This window comes from Bison bison, unplaced genomic scaffold (assembly GCF_000754665.1).
Source record: "Bison bison bison isolate TAMUID 2011002044 unplaced genomic scaffold, Bison_UMD1.0 scf7180017858770, whole genome shotgun sequence".
NCBI classification, from domain to species: Eukaryota; Metazoa; Chordata; class Mammalia; order Artiodactyla; family Bovidae; genus Bison; species Bison bison.
Genome location: NW_011489342.1, coordinates 1,894,386 through 1,908,505, shown reverse-complemented (window position 1 = coordinate 1,908,505; position 14,120 = coordinate 1,894,386). Strand labels below are relative to the sequence as shown.

General features: G+C 48.7%; 1 protein-coding gene across 1 annotated transcript in view; it reads left to right on the top strand.

Annotated features, from left to right (window-relative positions):
- Nucleotides 1-14,120, top strand: part of FAM188B (family with sequence similarity 188, member B) — a 91,807-nt gene that overhangs the window by 6,516 nt on the left and 71,171 nt on the right. Inside the window, exon 3 of the mRNA XM_010829398.1 lies at nucleotides 13,352-13,522. Within this exon, the coding sequence (XP_010827700.1) occupies nucleotides 13,352-13,522 (171 nt within the window). The remainder of the gene's footprint in view (nucleotides 1-13,351; nucleotides 13,523-14,120) is intronic.

The window sequence follows — 14,120 nt, the reverse complement described above, 5'->3', positions numbered from 1 at the left end:
TTGATGGATAGGTCGCTGGCAATGGGTGCAGCTGTGAGCCGTTAGCAGCCAACGCAGACGGCAGCTGGGATGGGGGTGACCAGGCAAGGGACTCCTTGCATCTTCCATGTCAGTCCTCATGATTCCTTCTACACTCCCCCAGCTCCCAGTGGGATAATGGAAATAGACATTTCCAAAGCTTGCTCATGGCTCTCACCTCTGGGGTGAGGCAGGCCAAACAGGGATCATTTACAGGTGAGGAGACAGACTCCAGAGGGGCAGGCTGGAGTGAAATCTGATATAGGCCTGCAGACAGCCCCTCCCATTGAGACCCCTCAGCTCTCATTGTGAGAACACCGTGACCCATCACTGGCATCATAGCTGAACAATGCTCTGCTGTCTCAGACAGGATGTAGCTTTGAGCTTTCTTGATGTCCAGATCCGGCACTGGGGATGTGAAACGATGAGATGGCTCCCTGCTCTGAAGCCCATGCTCTATGTAATCGGGTGCTAAACTGTGGTCCTTGCAGAGGAGTGGAAGATCCAGGAGCAGATGGGGGCTCTGTTGACAGGGCAGGGCAGCCTTGGGTTGAAGAGGCTGCATTTAATGCAAAAACCTCATGGTGAGCTAGTAACACTGGGTGAGGAATAGCTGTGATTAGCCTGCCTTGTTCTGCATGGGTCTCTGCAGCCTGGGCACAGCCACTGCCTGACCACAGCATCAATGTCCCTGTCTCTGTCAAAGCCAGTAGTCAGTTCCAGGGATTCAATGACTGACATTGGGTGTGCCCCGTCCGATTTTTGGGTTTTGCAGGAGAATGGACAGTAGGTGGCAGCAGACCCGCGTCAGTCTTCAGGACCCCCAGAGACTTTGGGTGGCCCTGTTGTGAGACCCTCCTCAGGCCCCTGCCAACGAGGATGACAGCGCACTTGGGTGGGAGACAGATGAATTCGATCCAGTCCCTCCGGTTCTCACCCTGCCCGGCCTCCAGATCAGGCCTGAGCCCAGGCCTGTTTGCGTCGTGAGAGGGAACAAATGTTTCCATCTGGGGCCTGGCAGAGGCTGAGCAGAGGATGTGGCATTTGCGGTTTATTGACTGTTCCCTCTATCCGAGCATCCCGAGTCTGACAACATCTGTACTGCCTGGGACGAGAATGGAGAGAATCCCATTTTCATTTGTCTCTGCACATTCTTTGGACTTTATGTGGGACTAAGGTTTGAAATTAGCTGACTCTTGAAACATACAACACACACAGTTGCTTTCCTGTGGGCCAGAAGCCCCGTGTAGACAGGCGGCCTGCCTGGGGCTCCTGTGCTGTGCAGCTTCCCCTACATGCTGACCCCGGGGACCAGTCTTCTGGGGTGGCACGGCTGCCTTTCACACTGCCATTGGTCCCTGTGCCCAGCTGGTTGTCCTTCCCACTTCTTGCCCACATTTACACTACACGTGCATTCCCCATCCACAGTGGAATGCCACTTCTGTCTCCTCCGAATGCTGGCCTCTCCCTAGTATTGCCCAGGAGAGTAAACATGAGAACTGACTCCGGCACACATTAAGGGCCACTTGGAGCCCTCCATGAGCGGGATTGACGCTCTCTCCCCTGTGCGGTAATTAAAGCTGCCACATACCTTCAGTTCTGGGGTTTCTGAGTTTCTTTGACCCAAAGCATCCCCCAGGGCAAAGAGACTTCTCCTGACTCAAATTTCCTTTGAGATCAAGAAAGTGTGGCTAAAGAGGGAAGAGAGGTTCCACCCCCCTCCTTGGAAGGAGGAATGGTCTCATTTTGTCCATCTCGACATCAGGCAGCTCTGAGAGCCTCCCCTGCCCACGCCCGAGCCTTGCCAGCTCTGCTCCAGGCCCAGGTCCATGGCACATAGACGGAAAGATATTCCATGCAGGGGAAGCTGCTGCTGCTAGATGGAAAGAGGCCATTAATGCTCAGGGATAATTTGGGGGAGATGAGTGTCAGCAGAGGAGGCGTATGGAAACTCTTTATTTCCTGGATGCTTTTCCTTCCTCATTCCAAGATGCTTATCAGCTGGGCTATGAGCTAGCTTCCAGCAGACCTTGGCTACCAGACCAGAGAGAGGTCCATATAGAGATCAGCAACAGAGTCAGGATGAGAGTGAAACAAGGGAGGTATCTGAGGTGCGAAACTTAAGGAGGCACCTACTCTTAAGGTGTTTCACCTGTGGTGTAGTCACCTCCATCGACTTGAGACTGAGTGCCTCCTTAAATTTTGCATCCTAGGTACCTAATTCCAGCCTGTCCCATAGTGTGGCTGCTTCTCTTCTGCTCCTTAGTATCACAGATAATCCTCGATAGAGCACAATGATTGATCACTCATTTTTACTTCCATGAACTCTTTGAGGGTTGGAGTGGGCTGTATTTCTTTGTTGTCATTGTTTTCCTAGCTATATCCCTGGGCCTGGAAATCTATATTGAGCAAAAGAGAGCATGTGCATCATAAGGAGAATGAAAGGGAAAATCATGCTATTTTTGGGACAGTGTCGTGAAACTTAAACTGATCATCTTTAATAGAATTGGAACAATCCAAACTTTATCTTCAAGTTCACTTGGTGGCTTTCATTCACTCCTTTATTTCTTATTCATATATTCATGTAACTAACCATCCATCCAACCAACCAACCAACCAACCATCCAACTCACCAACACATCAACGCACCAACCTACCAGCACAGCCCATCACAACTGTGATGTCCCGTATGGAAGTCATCTTGAATGTTGCCTTCTTTAGGAAGCCTTTCTGATCTCTTCCCTTCTCCTATACCTGGATGTGAGCCCCTTCTCGTACCTTTCACAGCACATGTCACACTGGAGAGAGCTGACAGGCTCCATGTTTCTCCTGCTGGGTTGTCAGCCATCTGAATATGGAGGTGAGTTGTCTGTGCCTCCCTCAATTTTGTTCCGAATTGTTCCAAATGTATCGGATGGAGCTAAATGATAGGCTTTGCCTTGGGGAGAGGGGGAAGTGAGTGAGATCTTCCCTTCACTGAAGGGACACATAGGAGAGTGGGACTAGTGGTTTAGCAAGCAGGGAGGTCTCCTAAAAATAGGAGGCAGTATCTGTCCTGGAGCTGGATGAATGATGCCCCTTGAGGTGCCATAGGATCTTAGAGGAGGGGGCTGTACTGGGTCAGGCCTTAGAGGCAGGGCAGGGCTGGGATAGACCAGTTGGGGGCCAGCCAAGGGCCTCACTACTGTGCCTGACATACTCATCTCTTTTCCGTACCTTCCTCCAAGCCTAAGATTTTAGGGGGAGAAGTTTGCTCATGTCCTTGGGATCTCATTCCCAAAGACTAAAGTGGCTCCCTGGATCTTCCTCAGCCCCTCCTTTTTTTCCCTGGGGCCTGCATTGGATTCTACTGTATTCACGATATTTTTAGATGATGTGCATGTATGGTGGCTCATGGAGAAAGAGCCTAAACTTGGAACTTTCCAAAGGACTGGGAAAGGGCATTGATTTAGGACAAAAATAGGCATCTTTGTTCCCACCCTGAGTATAACTCTGATAGGGTTGGCTGGTACCTGGGGGCCTGGGGAAAAGAGCTGAAGTCTTTCACCTACCAAAGTCCACTCTGTCCTGCTGGAGGGGACCTTCTGTGAGCCCTCAGCTGCTTTTCCTAAATGGTGGCCGTGATTCACCTGGGCTGCTGCTTCCACCTTGAAAAGATGGTCTCTGAGGCTGAATTCTATCAGGGGCATTCGAGGCAGAGTTCTTCAAATCACAGAGATGACTCGTCGGGGTGGTTTCCTGTATAGCTGGATTCCGTGTGTGTGCCTCATTCCAGAAAGTTCTATTTTGTTTTCTCTGCTCATTCCACAAGAAGTTACTAAAGCCATGGGATTCCTTCCATTTCCTGTTGAGGCCAGTTTCGCGGCCATGGGTCCCTCAGAAGTAGGGCCGCTTCCCGATAGAGTAAACAGTCCTTGATGTCTGTCGAAATACCTGTTATTTAATTTTATTCAGTTCAACAAAGTGTTTATGGAGCACCTCTTGCTTGTTCGAATAGTGTTGGGGAGAGAGATGCTGAAGATGTGGTTCTTGCTCCAAAGAGACCGAGACATCCAAACACATAACTATTCCACAGAATTGAAAAAAAAAGAAAGAACGTGAGAAGGGTCTGGAGCTGGAGTGTGGATTGTTTCAGGGATAATTAAGCTGTTGATATCTATCGAATACTCATTCTGTTGTAAGATTGTAAGAGCGTTCGATGTATTACCGCATTTAATTCTGACAGTACTAGGAGGGTTATCAGTCCCATTTTACCGGTGGGAATACTGAGGCACAGAATGGCTAACCAGCCTGAGTACTTGCAGGCGGTCTGGCTCTAGGCACCTCAGTCAACCTCTATCCTGAGGCTGCTGTCTGAGGAAGGGCTGACGGGGAGCCGACCTGGGCAAGGACTGAGAGGGTTGGTCTGGCAATTCAGGGAGTGGATGCATGCCAAGCTGAGAGGCCAGTGTGAGCGAGTGTGAAGAGGTGGGCGAGGTGGTATAGCTGGAACCCAGGGCATGTGTGGGGACCAGGATGAGAGGAGACTGAAAGACTGGATGGTGCTTGAGGGCCAAGCTAAAGAGCAGTAGAGAGAAACAGAAAGTCCTCTGGCGTTTTTAGTTAGGTGGTGGTGGTTTTGTCTTTTTTTTAACTAGTTAGAGCTATACTTCAGGAAGATTAGCCTGGGGGCGCTGCAGGACTGAGAAGGGTGACCGGGAGCAGGAACCTGACATAGAAGGTGTGGTGGGCACTGACCCAACTGTACAGAGGGGCGAGGAGCAGGGGATCTGGGAGGAGAGTCCTTGGGACTTGGCATGCAGGGAGGTTGTAGGCCTGGAGGGCCCGGAAGGCCGGGCATGCAGACGGCAGGGAGAGGGGACTCGACGGGGGAGCACTGGGTCAGGAAGCAGAGGAGGAGGCTCTTCCTGGAGTGTCCAGTGGGGCTGTTGTTTCCACAGTCAGGAGTGAGGCAGAAACACAGTTCTCAGAGGTTGAGAGAAAGGTGTCTGGGACGGGCTGAGAGCTGAAGTCCTTAGAGGGGGTGGTCATGTCCAAGGGTCTAGGATAAAGGTGCCAGGATCAGAGCCCTGCAGTGGGAGAGGCACATGTTTGGTGTGGTAAGGAAGAGGAGCGGTCGGAGTGGAGAAGGATTCCAGAGGTGAGGGAGGAGAGGGTCTGCAGGAAGCAGGAGGTGTGGGCAGCTTCGAGCCCTTGGCTGGGAATTTGGGAAGGTCACTGGGACTGGAGATGGAGTGGCTTTGGAGAGAGCACTTTCAGTAGGGACTGGGGACAGGACGTCTCCTGCAACGGGGTGAGGACACACAGGGGGACACGGGGCTTTTTCAAAGAAGTTAGAGGGGATGGGAAGGTAGGGACAGGACGGCCGTTCAAAAGGGGAGAGGGTTAGGGAGCAGAGTCTTTGTCTCCAGGACGGGAGAGATGTGAGCGTGTCTGTAAGCCAAGGGCTGGGTGCCAGCAGCAGAGGGGAGAGGCTGATGGTTCACAGAGACCCCAAAGAGGCAGGAAGCGCGTGCTGGGGCAGGCTGGGAGTGGGCAGCGGCCACAAGAGTCAGATTAATTTTCTGCCACGCTCCACGATGATAATTGATGTCCATAATGACGGGCCCGGGGCATTACAAGTTCCCAGAGTACCTTTGAAATCCTCAGTGAAAGAGCCAATTCTGCTCAGCAGTTTTTGGGTTCTTTGAAATGTATCCCAATTAAGCAAAGCTTTGTTAAGTTACTGAGGACTGCTGTTTGGGAAACATAGCATTTTATTGTATTCTGAGACTGTGCAATGGGGCTCTCCATCTATGATATATTTGGCAACTCAGCATGGTGGATTGAAAGGGCCCAAGATTTAGAACTGGACAGACCTACCTCTTACTAACAGGGTGACCTCGAGCACAGTGTGTGTGTGTGTGTGTGTGTGTGTGTGTTTAAAAAAAATCGTTACAACTTCATTTCTTCATCTAAAAAATGGGATGAGGTACCTACTTTTATGTTTATGTTATTTTTATATTGTGAAGAGTCAGCGAAATAACGTATGTAAAATGTTGGGCTTACAATAATTAATAAATACCTATGTTCTTGCCTACTGTTTAGTTATCCCAAATGCCGTGTCTCAAATGGATGGACACATTCCTGAATAAATGGGCATTTTGTAAGAAAGGGATGGGAAGTGAGAGATTAGAGGCAGATTATGCACGATGGTGATGGTCAAAGAGGAATGTTTAGCCCTGTTGTGTGGGTCGCAGTAGAGGACGCTGCGGCTCAGAGTGTGGGCTGGGGTCCCAGACCTGGGCTTAGGGCAGTCCCTGCTCTATAGGGGGTGGCCACCCCGTGCACTGAGGGCCCAGGGGAGGTGCGTATACACCATTCTGTTTTCCAGAAGCTCTCCCGAGGCCAGGCCTGGACAGTGGGCTGGCACAGTGAACTGCCCTTGCTTGGCCCACACAGCTGTGGTCCCTGCTCTCAAGGCTGCTGCTCAGGGCCCTAGGCTTCATTAGATTCTGTAAGGGAGTGAACAGCAATAGGAAGTCCATGATGGAGGTTGGAGCTCCTGTAAGTGATGACAATGTTTCCTTTGGTCCCAGTTCACTTTGGCCTTCTCCCTTCTTATTTTGAATAAGGAGGAAAAATGGAGCAAACTCAAAAAGTCACTGATGGAAACCAAACCAAAAAGGACTCTGATGCTGGGAAAGATTAAGGGCGGGAGGAGAAGGGGGCCACAGAGGATGAGATGGTTGGATAGCATCACTGACTTGATGGGCATGAGTTTGAGCAACTCCAGGAGATAGGGAAGGACAGGGAAGCCTGGCATGCTGCAGTCCATGGGGTTGCAAAGAGTCAGATATGACTTAGCAACTGAACAACAGCAACAGCTCATCTGAGGACTGGAGGCTCTTTTGCAAGGCGGCCTCATTTTTTTACTCACCTCCTCATGGAGCAATGACACATTGAGTGTTCCTGTTCCAGAAGCTACTATGCAGAGGGCAGATGAACTTATAAGGACATTTCAACAAGTGTCTAGGAACCAGTGCCAGAAGCTGCCAAGGAAATCCATCCACACCACTCTACAACCCAGAGCCTCACCTCCCACAGTGTATTAAAAGAAAAAAAGAGAAGTTGAAAGTATCCATGTTAGACAAAACCCCAAAACAGATCTGGCCTATTAAAGACGTCATGACTAATTTATGATTCTTTTTAAAGAAAATAACTCCAAAAGGATAGACTTATCAGATGCAGGAATCTGGGAGAGCTTAAACAAAGATCCTGGTTTTAAAAAGTGTTGTCATACAAATAAACCCCATGTGGATTTTGCAGGAGACTGTTCTTGTTCTTACAAATTAAGGCTATAGTAACATCTGCAACTTGCTTTCAGACAGTCCAGCAAAAAAAAAAAAAAAAAATGTGTGCGTATGCGTGTGTGTTTGGAGAGAGAGAGGGAGATGTAGAGAGGGAAAGCAAATACCGCAAAATATCAACAATTTGTCACTGTTAGTGAAGCGTATACTGATGTTATTGTATTCATTCTTTCAATTTTCCCGTAGGTTTAACATTTTTCAAAATAAAAAGGGAAAATATATAAGGAACAAATAGGAAAAATGAATGGTCAGTAGGATCTATTTTTTATCTCTCAGTAAAGATCACGAAGAATGTAATAGGGTCATTAAATGCTGGAATCTGGGTGAGGTGATAGTATAGACCCCAAGGCGAGCCCAGGAGCCACTGAGGGAACACCCTAACTCAGCCTCTTCTTGTTTTATGTGGGCACCCTCAAGTCCTTTGATCTCCAAGGAACCAGTGACTGTGACAGAAGCAAGAACTTGAATGTGTTTTGCGGATGCACAAAAAGCAGCCTTCATTGGTGTTGTCCTGGGGGGCACTGGGAAGCCCACTCTTACCTCCCTTCTCACATCCATCTTCCCCCACCCACGCTGCTGGGCCTGGAGTCTGCACGCCCACAGTACAAGCTGGCCGCATCTTCCCTGTCCGGACATTCTGGATGTTTTCTCGAAACTCACAATCCTTTGATTACACCCACACCATGAGGCTCAACGTGACATTTCCAACAGGAGACTGCCCGACGTGGGTCCAGCTGCTTCATCTGGTTTTTCTATTTGTCCTGGAAAAGGCTCCAGATACATTTGGTCAACGCTCTTCCTGTTGGCCGTGCTCTGGGACCATTTCTCACCCACGCAGTCCAGCAGAGGCTGCAGTCTGTAAGTCCCTGCACGTCCACCCTGCTGGGGGCCAGGTCACCCCTGCAGAAGGGTGTGGCTGCCTGGAGAAGCAGGACTCCGGAGGGTTTTGCAGGGCGTGTGTTTTCAGTCTCCTGCGTGGTATGTTATTCATGTTTAGATCCCTAGAAACCAAGGGAGCCAGAACCTTGCCAAAGGGCTTCTTCATTCCACTTCTGCAGAAGTTTCATTATCAAGGAGAAAAGAGAATGTGCTGCTTTGATTTTTTTTTCCTTCTTGCAAACTCTCACAGAATATTGTTACTGCATAAGGATCTGAGAAGGAATACTTGCTCTGTGCTAAAATCCAGAGCCTGTACTTCCTGACTTCTGTGTGAGGAGGGTCCTTTGCACCCCCTACTTTGGGGCTCATGGAAAGTTCCAGCACACATTCCCCACCTTTGAGCAGCTGTGTTTATCAGCGTCCCAGCTCCCACTGAATGCCCATACCTCCCAGGTTCTCCACCTGTGAGCCCCCCATGATGAGTTCCTGGGAATCCTCCTGGGAGGCAGGGGTGGGAACCCCAAGAGGGGTTAGCAAGGGCTGTCACACTCTTGTTGGTACCCGAGGACCCTCACCCCCCATGTCAAGTTCAGACACTGCCTGGAGAGGCACAGGGAGGCGGCCAAGCTGGCTGAGGGACATGGCTAATTTTAGTCCAAGGTGTGCATGTCCTGATGGGGACTGGCTCACCTAGGGAAATTCCACAGCTCTCCAGTTTTGTGTGTTTGAGTGGTGTAATGCTCTAAGTTTGCAAAGCTCCCTTGGATCTAAAGCAACGTCCCTTTCTCCTTTTTCTAAGAAAGACCCATGAAACAATAAGTCTTCTGTGTTTTTGGAGTAGGTCAAAATTTCCTGGAGATTCCTTTTGTGTGTGTGTGTGATGGGACAGCGTGCGGTGGAAGAAAGAGGGGCTCCAGGAGCCAGTCTTGGCTGGGTACAGAACTCTCTGTATGAACTTGGACAAGACAAGCACAGGGTGCCTGGGGTGGAGGAGACGCTGGGCATCTATTGGTAGGATGGGTTATCTCTGGGTGGGAATTCATGGATGAGCAAAATACAAACAAAAATGCCAAAACAAACTGCCTGGAATCAGGTTCAGATCCAGACGTTGTGGGCCTGAAACTTACACAGTTTGGGTGTCTCTTGAAGATAAAGAACTTACACCTACCACATGTTTGCAAATCTGACAAAAATAGAAGACTGTGCCAACACTAGGGCCTCGTGACAGGGCCTGTGCAAGAGGATCCCTGAAGCTTAAGTCCCATTAACTTCATGGTAAATCAGACACATTACTTTGCCAACAAACGTCTGTCTAGTCAAAGCTATGGTTTTTCCAATAGTCATGTATGGATGTGAGAGTTGGACTTTAAAGAAACCTGAGCACCGAAAAACTGATGCTTTTGAACTCTGGTGTTGGAGAAGAATCTTGAAAGTCCCTTGAGAGACTCTTGCAGACTCTTGAGAGACTGCGAGGAGATCAAACCAGTCCATGCTAAAGGAAATCAGCCCTGAATATTCATTGGAAGGACTGATGCTGAAGCTGAAACTCCAATACTTTGGCCACCTGGTGCGAAGAACTGACTCATTGGAAAAGACGCTGATGCTGGGAAAGATTGAAAGCAGGAGGAGAAGGGGATGACAGAAGATGAGACGGTTGGATGGCATCACGGACTCAATGGACATGAGTTTGAGCAAGCTCCAGGAGTTGGTGACGGACAGGGAAGCCTGGTGAGCTGCAATCCATGGGGTCGCAAAGAGTCGGACATGAGTGAGCGACTGAACTGAACTGAAATCAGATACTCTTCAGGTTGTTATTATTATTTAGTTTTCTTGCTAAGTAAGAACATTAGAACAATTCTGTAAAATTTAAATATATATCCAATCTTGAAAGAAAAGTCCCAGCTTTGAAATGAACAAATTAAGCCTAAGGAAAAATTCACTGTATTGTTACCTATGGCCCCCATTTGGTCATAGACTTGTGTGCCAAGGACTGGTCTGTGTTGGAATATTTCTGACTTTCCAAAGCTCAGTGTCCTCATTTTTGAAAATAGGGCTAAAACGTCCCTTTGCTGCTTCGCTGCAGCAAAGCTGCTTGTGAGAAATAAATAAAAAACTGGATGCTTGGGGCTGGTACACTGGGACGACCCAGAGGGATGGTATGGGGAGGGAGGAGGGAGGAGGGTTCAGGACGGGGAACACATGTATACCTGTGGCGGATTCATTTCGATATTTGGCAAAACTAATACAATATTGTAAAGTTTAAAAATAAAATTAAAAAAAATAATAAAATAAAAGTAAAAAAAAAACCCCAAAAACAAAAAACTGTGCTTTCAAAGTGCTTGGTAAAGTAGAAATAAGCACCCAAATAAACACTTCTTATTGTAAGGACAAAAATTAGAACCCTTAGATTGTCACAGAAAGGACAGTGGAAGCTCAGGGCATGGGAGGATTCATCCACATCTGCTTGGAGAAAGACAAGAGCTTCAGAAAAAAGGTGTTATTCAAGTGTACACCTCCTCGCCTTTTCAAAAAGTAAGTGAACCCCAGTTTCTTTATTTTCAAATTGATATGAAGTTAACCTTGGACCCAGACAGTGTTGTTTCAAACTTGCTGCTTTAGGCGCTTTTATTAATGCTTAATGCAGGGAAACGTTTTCTGAGTTCAAAATGAAAATATTTCACCCCAGAAGTTTTTTTAAGCCACCCTTTGGCTTATTTTATCAAACAGAGCTCAAGTGGGTTTAACATTTAATGGGACTCGGAAAAAGTCCCATTTTCATTGGGACAGCTCCTTCCCGGGGTGTGTTGTCCTTTATTTGGACAGTAAAGAGCAATCGTGGTGCCAAAAAGCAGCTTCTCCTAGCAGCTAAGTAAACATCTCGGCACAGCTTTCCAATCCACGATGGAGACCAGCGGCAACTCTTATGTAATGCCTTTCAGACACACTTTGGAACCTTCCCTTTTATAACTCCAAGTGTGACTTTGGACTTCCTGGGACAGGGCCAAGGCTGTAGAGGCAATCCTTTCCATCCTGGGCTGTCACGGGAGACTTGGGGAGGACGGGGCTGGGGGAATCTTTGTCTCTGACAGAATCATCCCCTTAGGTCTTCACTCCACTGTCGGGAGCCCTAATCAGACAGCCTTAGTGATCCCACCTGCTGGGTGTGCAGGCTGGGGCTCCTGGTGGGAGGGGGCGAGGCTCCTGTTGTGGGCCAGGTACCACCTCATGCCTCTCGCTCCAGCCCTGGTGATTGGGCTCTTCCAGCATCCCACAGGGTCTTCTCAGGTGGCTCAGAGGTAAAGAACCTGCCTGCCAATGCAGGAAACACGGATTTGCTCTCCGGGTCGGGAAGATCCCCTGGAGAAGGAAATGGCAATCCACTCTGGTATTCTTGCCTGGAGAATCAATCCCATGAACAAAGGAGCCTGGAGGGCTGTAGTCCATGGGGTCGCAAAAATTAAACAACAACAACAAGCGTTCCACAATGGCTGGGCTTGGCTGAGCCACACAGCCACGTGCTGGTGGGCGGAGGGGAGGAGGTGAGACGAAGGGGAAGGAGGATCGTGGGCTGGCAGCATTCTGCCTGGTGAGCTGCACAGTGCGGGTGGTGAATGAGTGATTACTCAGTGATCTGGCCGCATCCCAGAGCTGTACTCCAGGTAGACCACTTGTCCTTCAAGAGGATATTTTTCTTTCCCTGGAGCCACCTCCTCTCTACCCATGTTTTCATTGCCTGTTGAGCAATGCCTCCTGCTCGGCACCAGTCACCTTGTGGAGCTGAGTTCAGCCACACCCAGGAAACTGCAGCCTGCGAGAAGGGCAGAAAGATAGGAGTTGGGAGAGCCACAAATCCTGCTAGTGTGCATTCATTAAGGGGAGAGCGACCACCCTGACCCAGTGCATTTTGGGTCTTTAGAAAACACAGTTGGTGCCTCCAACATCCAACATGGGATAGATGAAAATGAACTGTGGTGAGAGTCTGGAGCCTAAAGTTCTGTTTTTGGCTTTGCCCCCTACACAGGGGTTCTAGGTATTAGTAAAAGCCCTCCCTCCCCTTCCCACCCCTGACAGAGTGGCAGGATTAGATTAGATGGTCTGAGTTAGCGTTTCCAACCCTTACAGAGGCATGAGCCTTATCTGGGTGAGGCTTCCCTGGTAAAGAATTCAAACGATAGAGAATCTGCCTATAATGCGGGAGACCTCGGTTCAATCCCTGGGTCTGGAATATCCCCTGGACAAGGCACTGGCTACTCCGGACACCCCCTCAGCTTCCAGAGGGAGCATCCGTTGAATACTAGCTGTATGCCAAGGCCTTGTGCCAAATTGGGAGAATAACATGAAGGAAGGTCACAGCTAGTACAGTTTTGTTTTGCGAATTGTGTGCCCTTGAGGAACCCTCCTAGTCTGATGCTTTGGTGACCCGGGGTAAATTTCTTCTCTGTTCCTGGAATGTGCCAGAATCCAGCCCAGCTCAGGGAGGGAGAATTGTCAGACTTGGTTTTGGATCTTGCTCTGGCTCTGCACGCTTCTGGCCAAGGGTGTGTGTGTGCCAGAGCCTGTGGGGAGGGGCGCACACAGAAAGATAGTTGAACTGAGAGATCTTCACCCCCAAAGAACAATGGTTCAGGAGGTGAGAGTACGTGTGTTCTCTCCAGCTCAATGGGCCAAGCCGATGGCTTTTCCAGGAGGATGCAGGGTCATTGGGGACCCCCCTCCCAGTCCGTTCTCACCAGGCGATCCCTATCTTTGTCCCACCTTTGTCCAGCCCGGATGAGAGAGTCTTGGGTATGCAGCCCAATTCCCAATTAAAGTCATTCACTCGTTTCAGGAAGATAATTTATTTGGGCTGAATTGTTAAGGCAGATTGCTTTCACAGTATCCAAGCAGAGTGCTTTCTCACAGGAAATGTCAGACCAGGCAGTTCTAGTCAGGTTTTCCACATCCGTAAGAGAAAAGAGAGGGGAAAAAAAAAAAAAAAGATTCCTTTCATATGTTGAAGGTCAACAGTTGGAGAACTGACAACTGCCGGGTATAAAACTGAGATGTGTACACATGATGACTTCTTGATAACCCAGCCCTTGATGAGACCTCCTGTTCTTTGACAGCTTAATTTTAAAAACGCCTGTGGATGTGGCGGCCCAGGAAGGTGGAGCTCTTCCCGAGGCTGGGACGTGGATCCCCCGGGCTGAGCACCCGGAAGGTGGAGACACTGGCGGAGCCCTCTTTCTTACTCCAGAGCACGGTTTCCTCATCTGTAAGCACAAAGGTTATGCCAGGTGACTATCCAAATGCCTTCCAAGTCTAACTCACCGTGATTCTGCACCTTGGGCCTTCTTCTGGGGGAACTTGGCTGAGCCTCTCTGGGAAGCCAGAGAGAAACGGAGAACAGGAAAATCGAAAGAAGAAATCTTTTCTTCTATGGAGAACTTTTTTTTTTAAAGTTCTTTTTTTATATTAGCTTGCCCTCAGGGATCCCTCTCACTTAAGGCTAACCCCTTCTGAAGTTCAGTCTTTAATAAAAGCCTTTAAGGCCAGGGCTGTGCAGAGTCACTGTTGGGAGGACCGGAATACCGGAGTGGGTAGCCTTTCCCTTCTCCAGGGGATCTTCCCAGCCCAGGGATCAAAACCAGGTCTCCTGCATTGCAGGCGGATTCTTAACAAGAGGTGGTGGTTACACAGATTTGTGAATGCGTTATATGCCACTGGATTGTTCTCTTTAAAATGGCTATTTTTTTTTTTAAAGAAGAAAACAAAGAAAGTAAAAGTATGGCAAAAGCAAAGTGTAAAATATAAAAGGACAAATAACTTCAAGTATATCAATAATTATATTAAAGATGAACAAATTAAACTCGCCAGTTAAAAGACAAAGACACT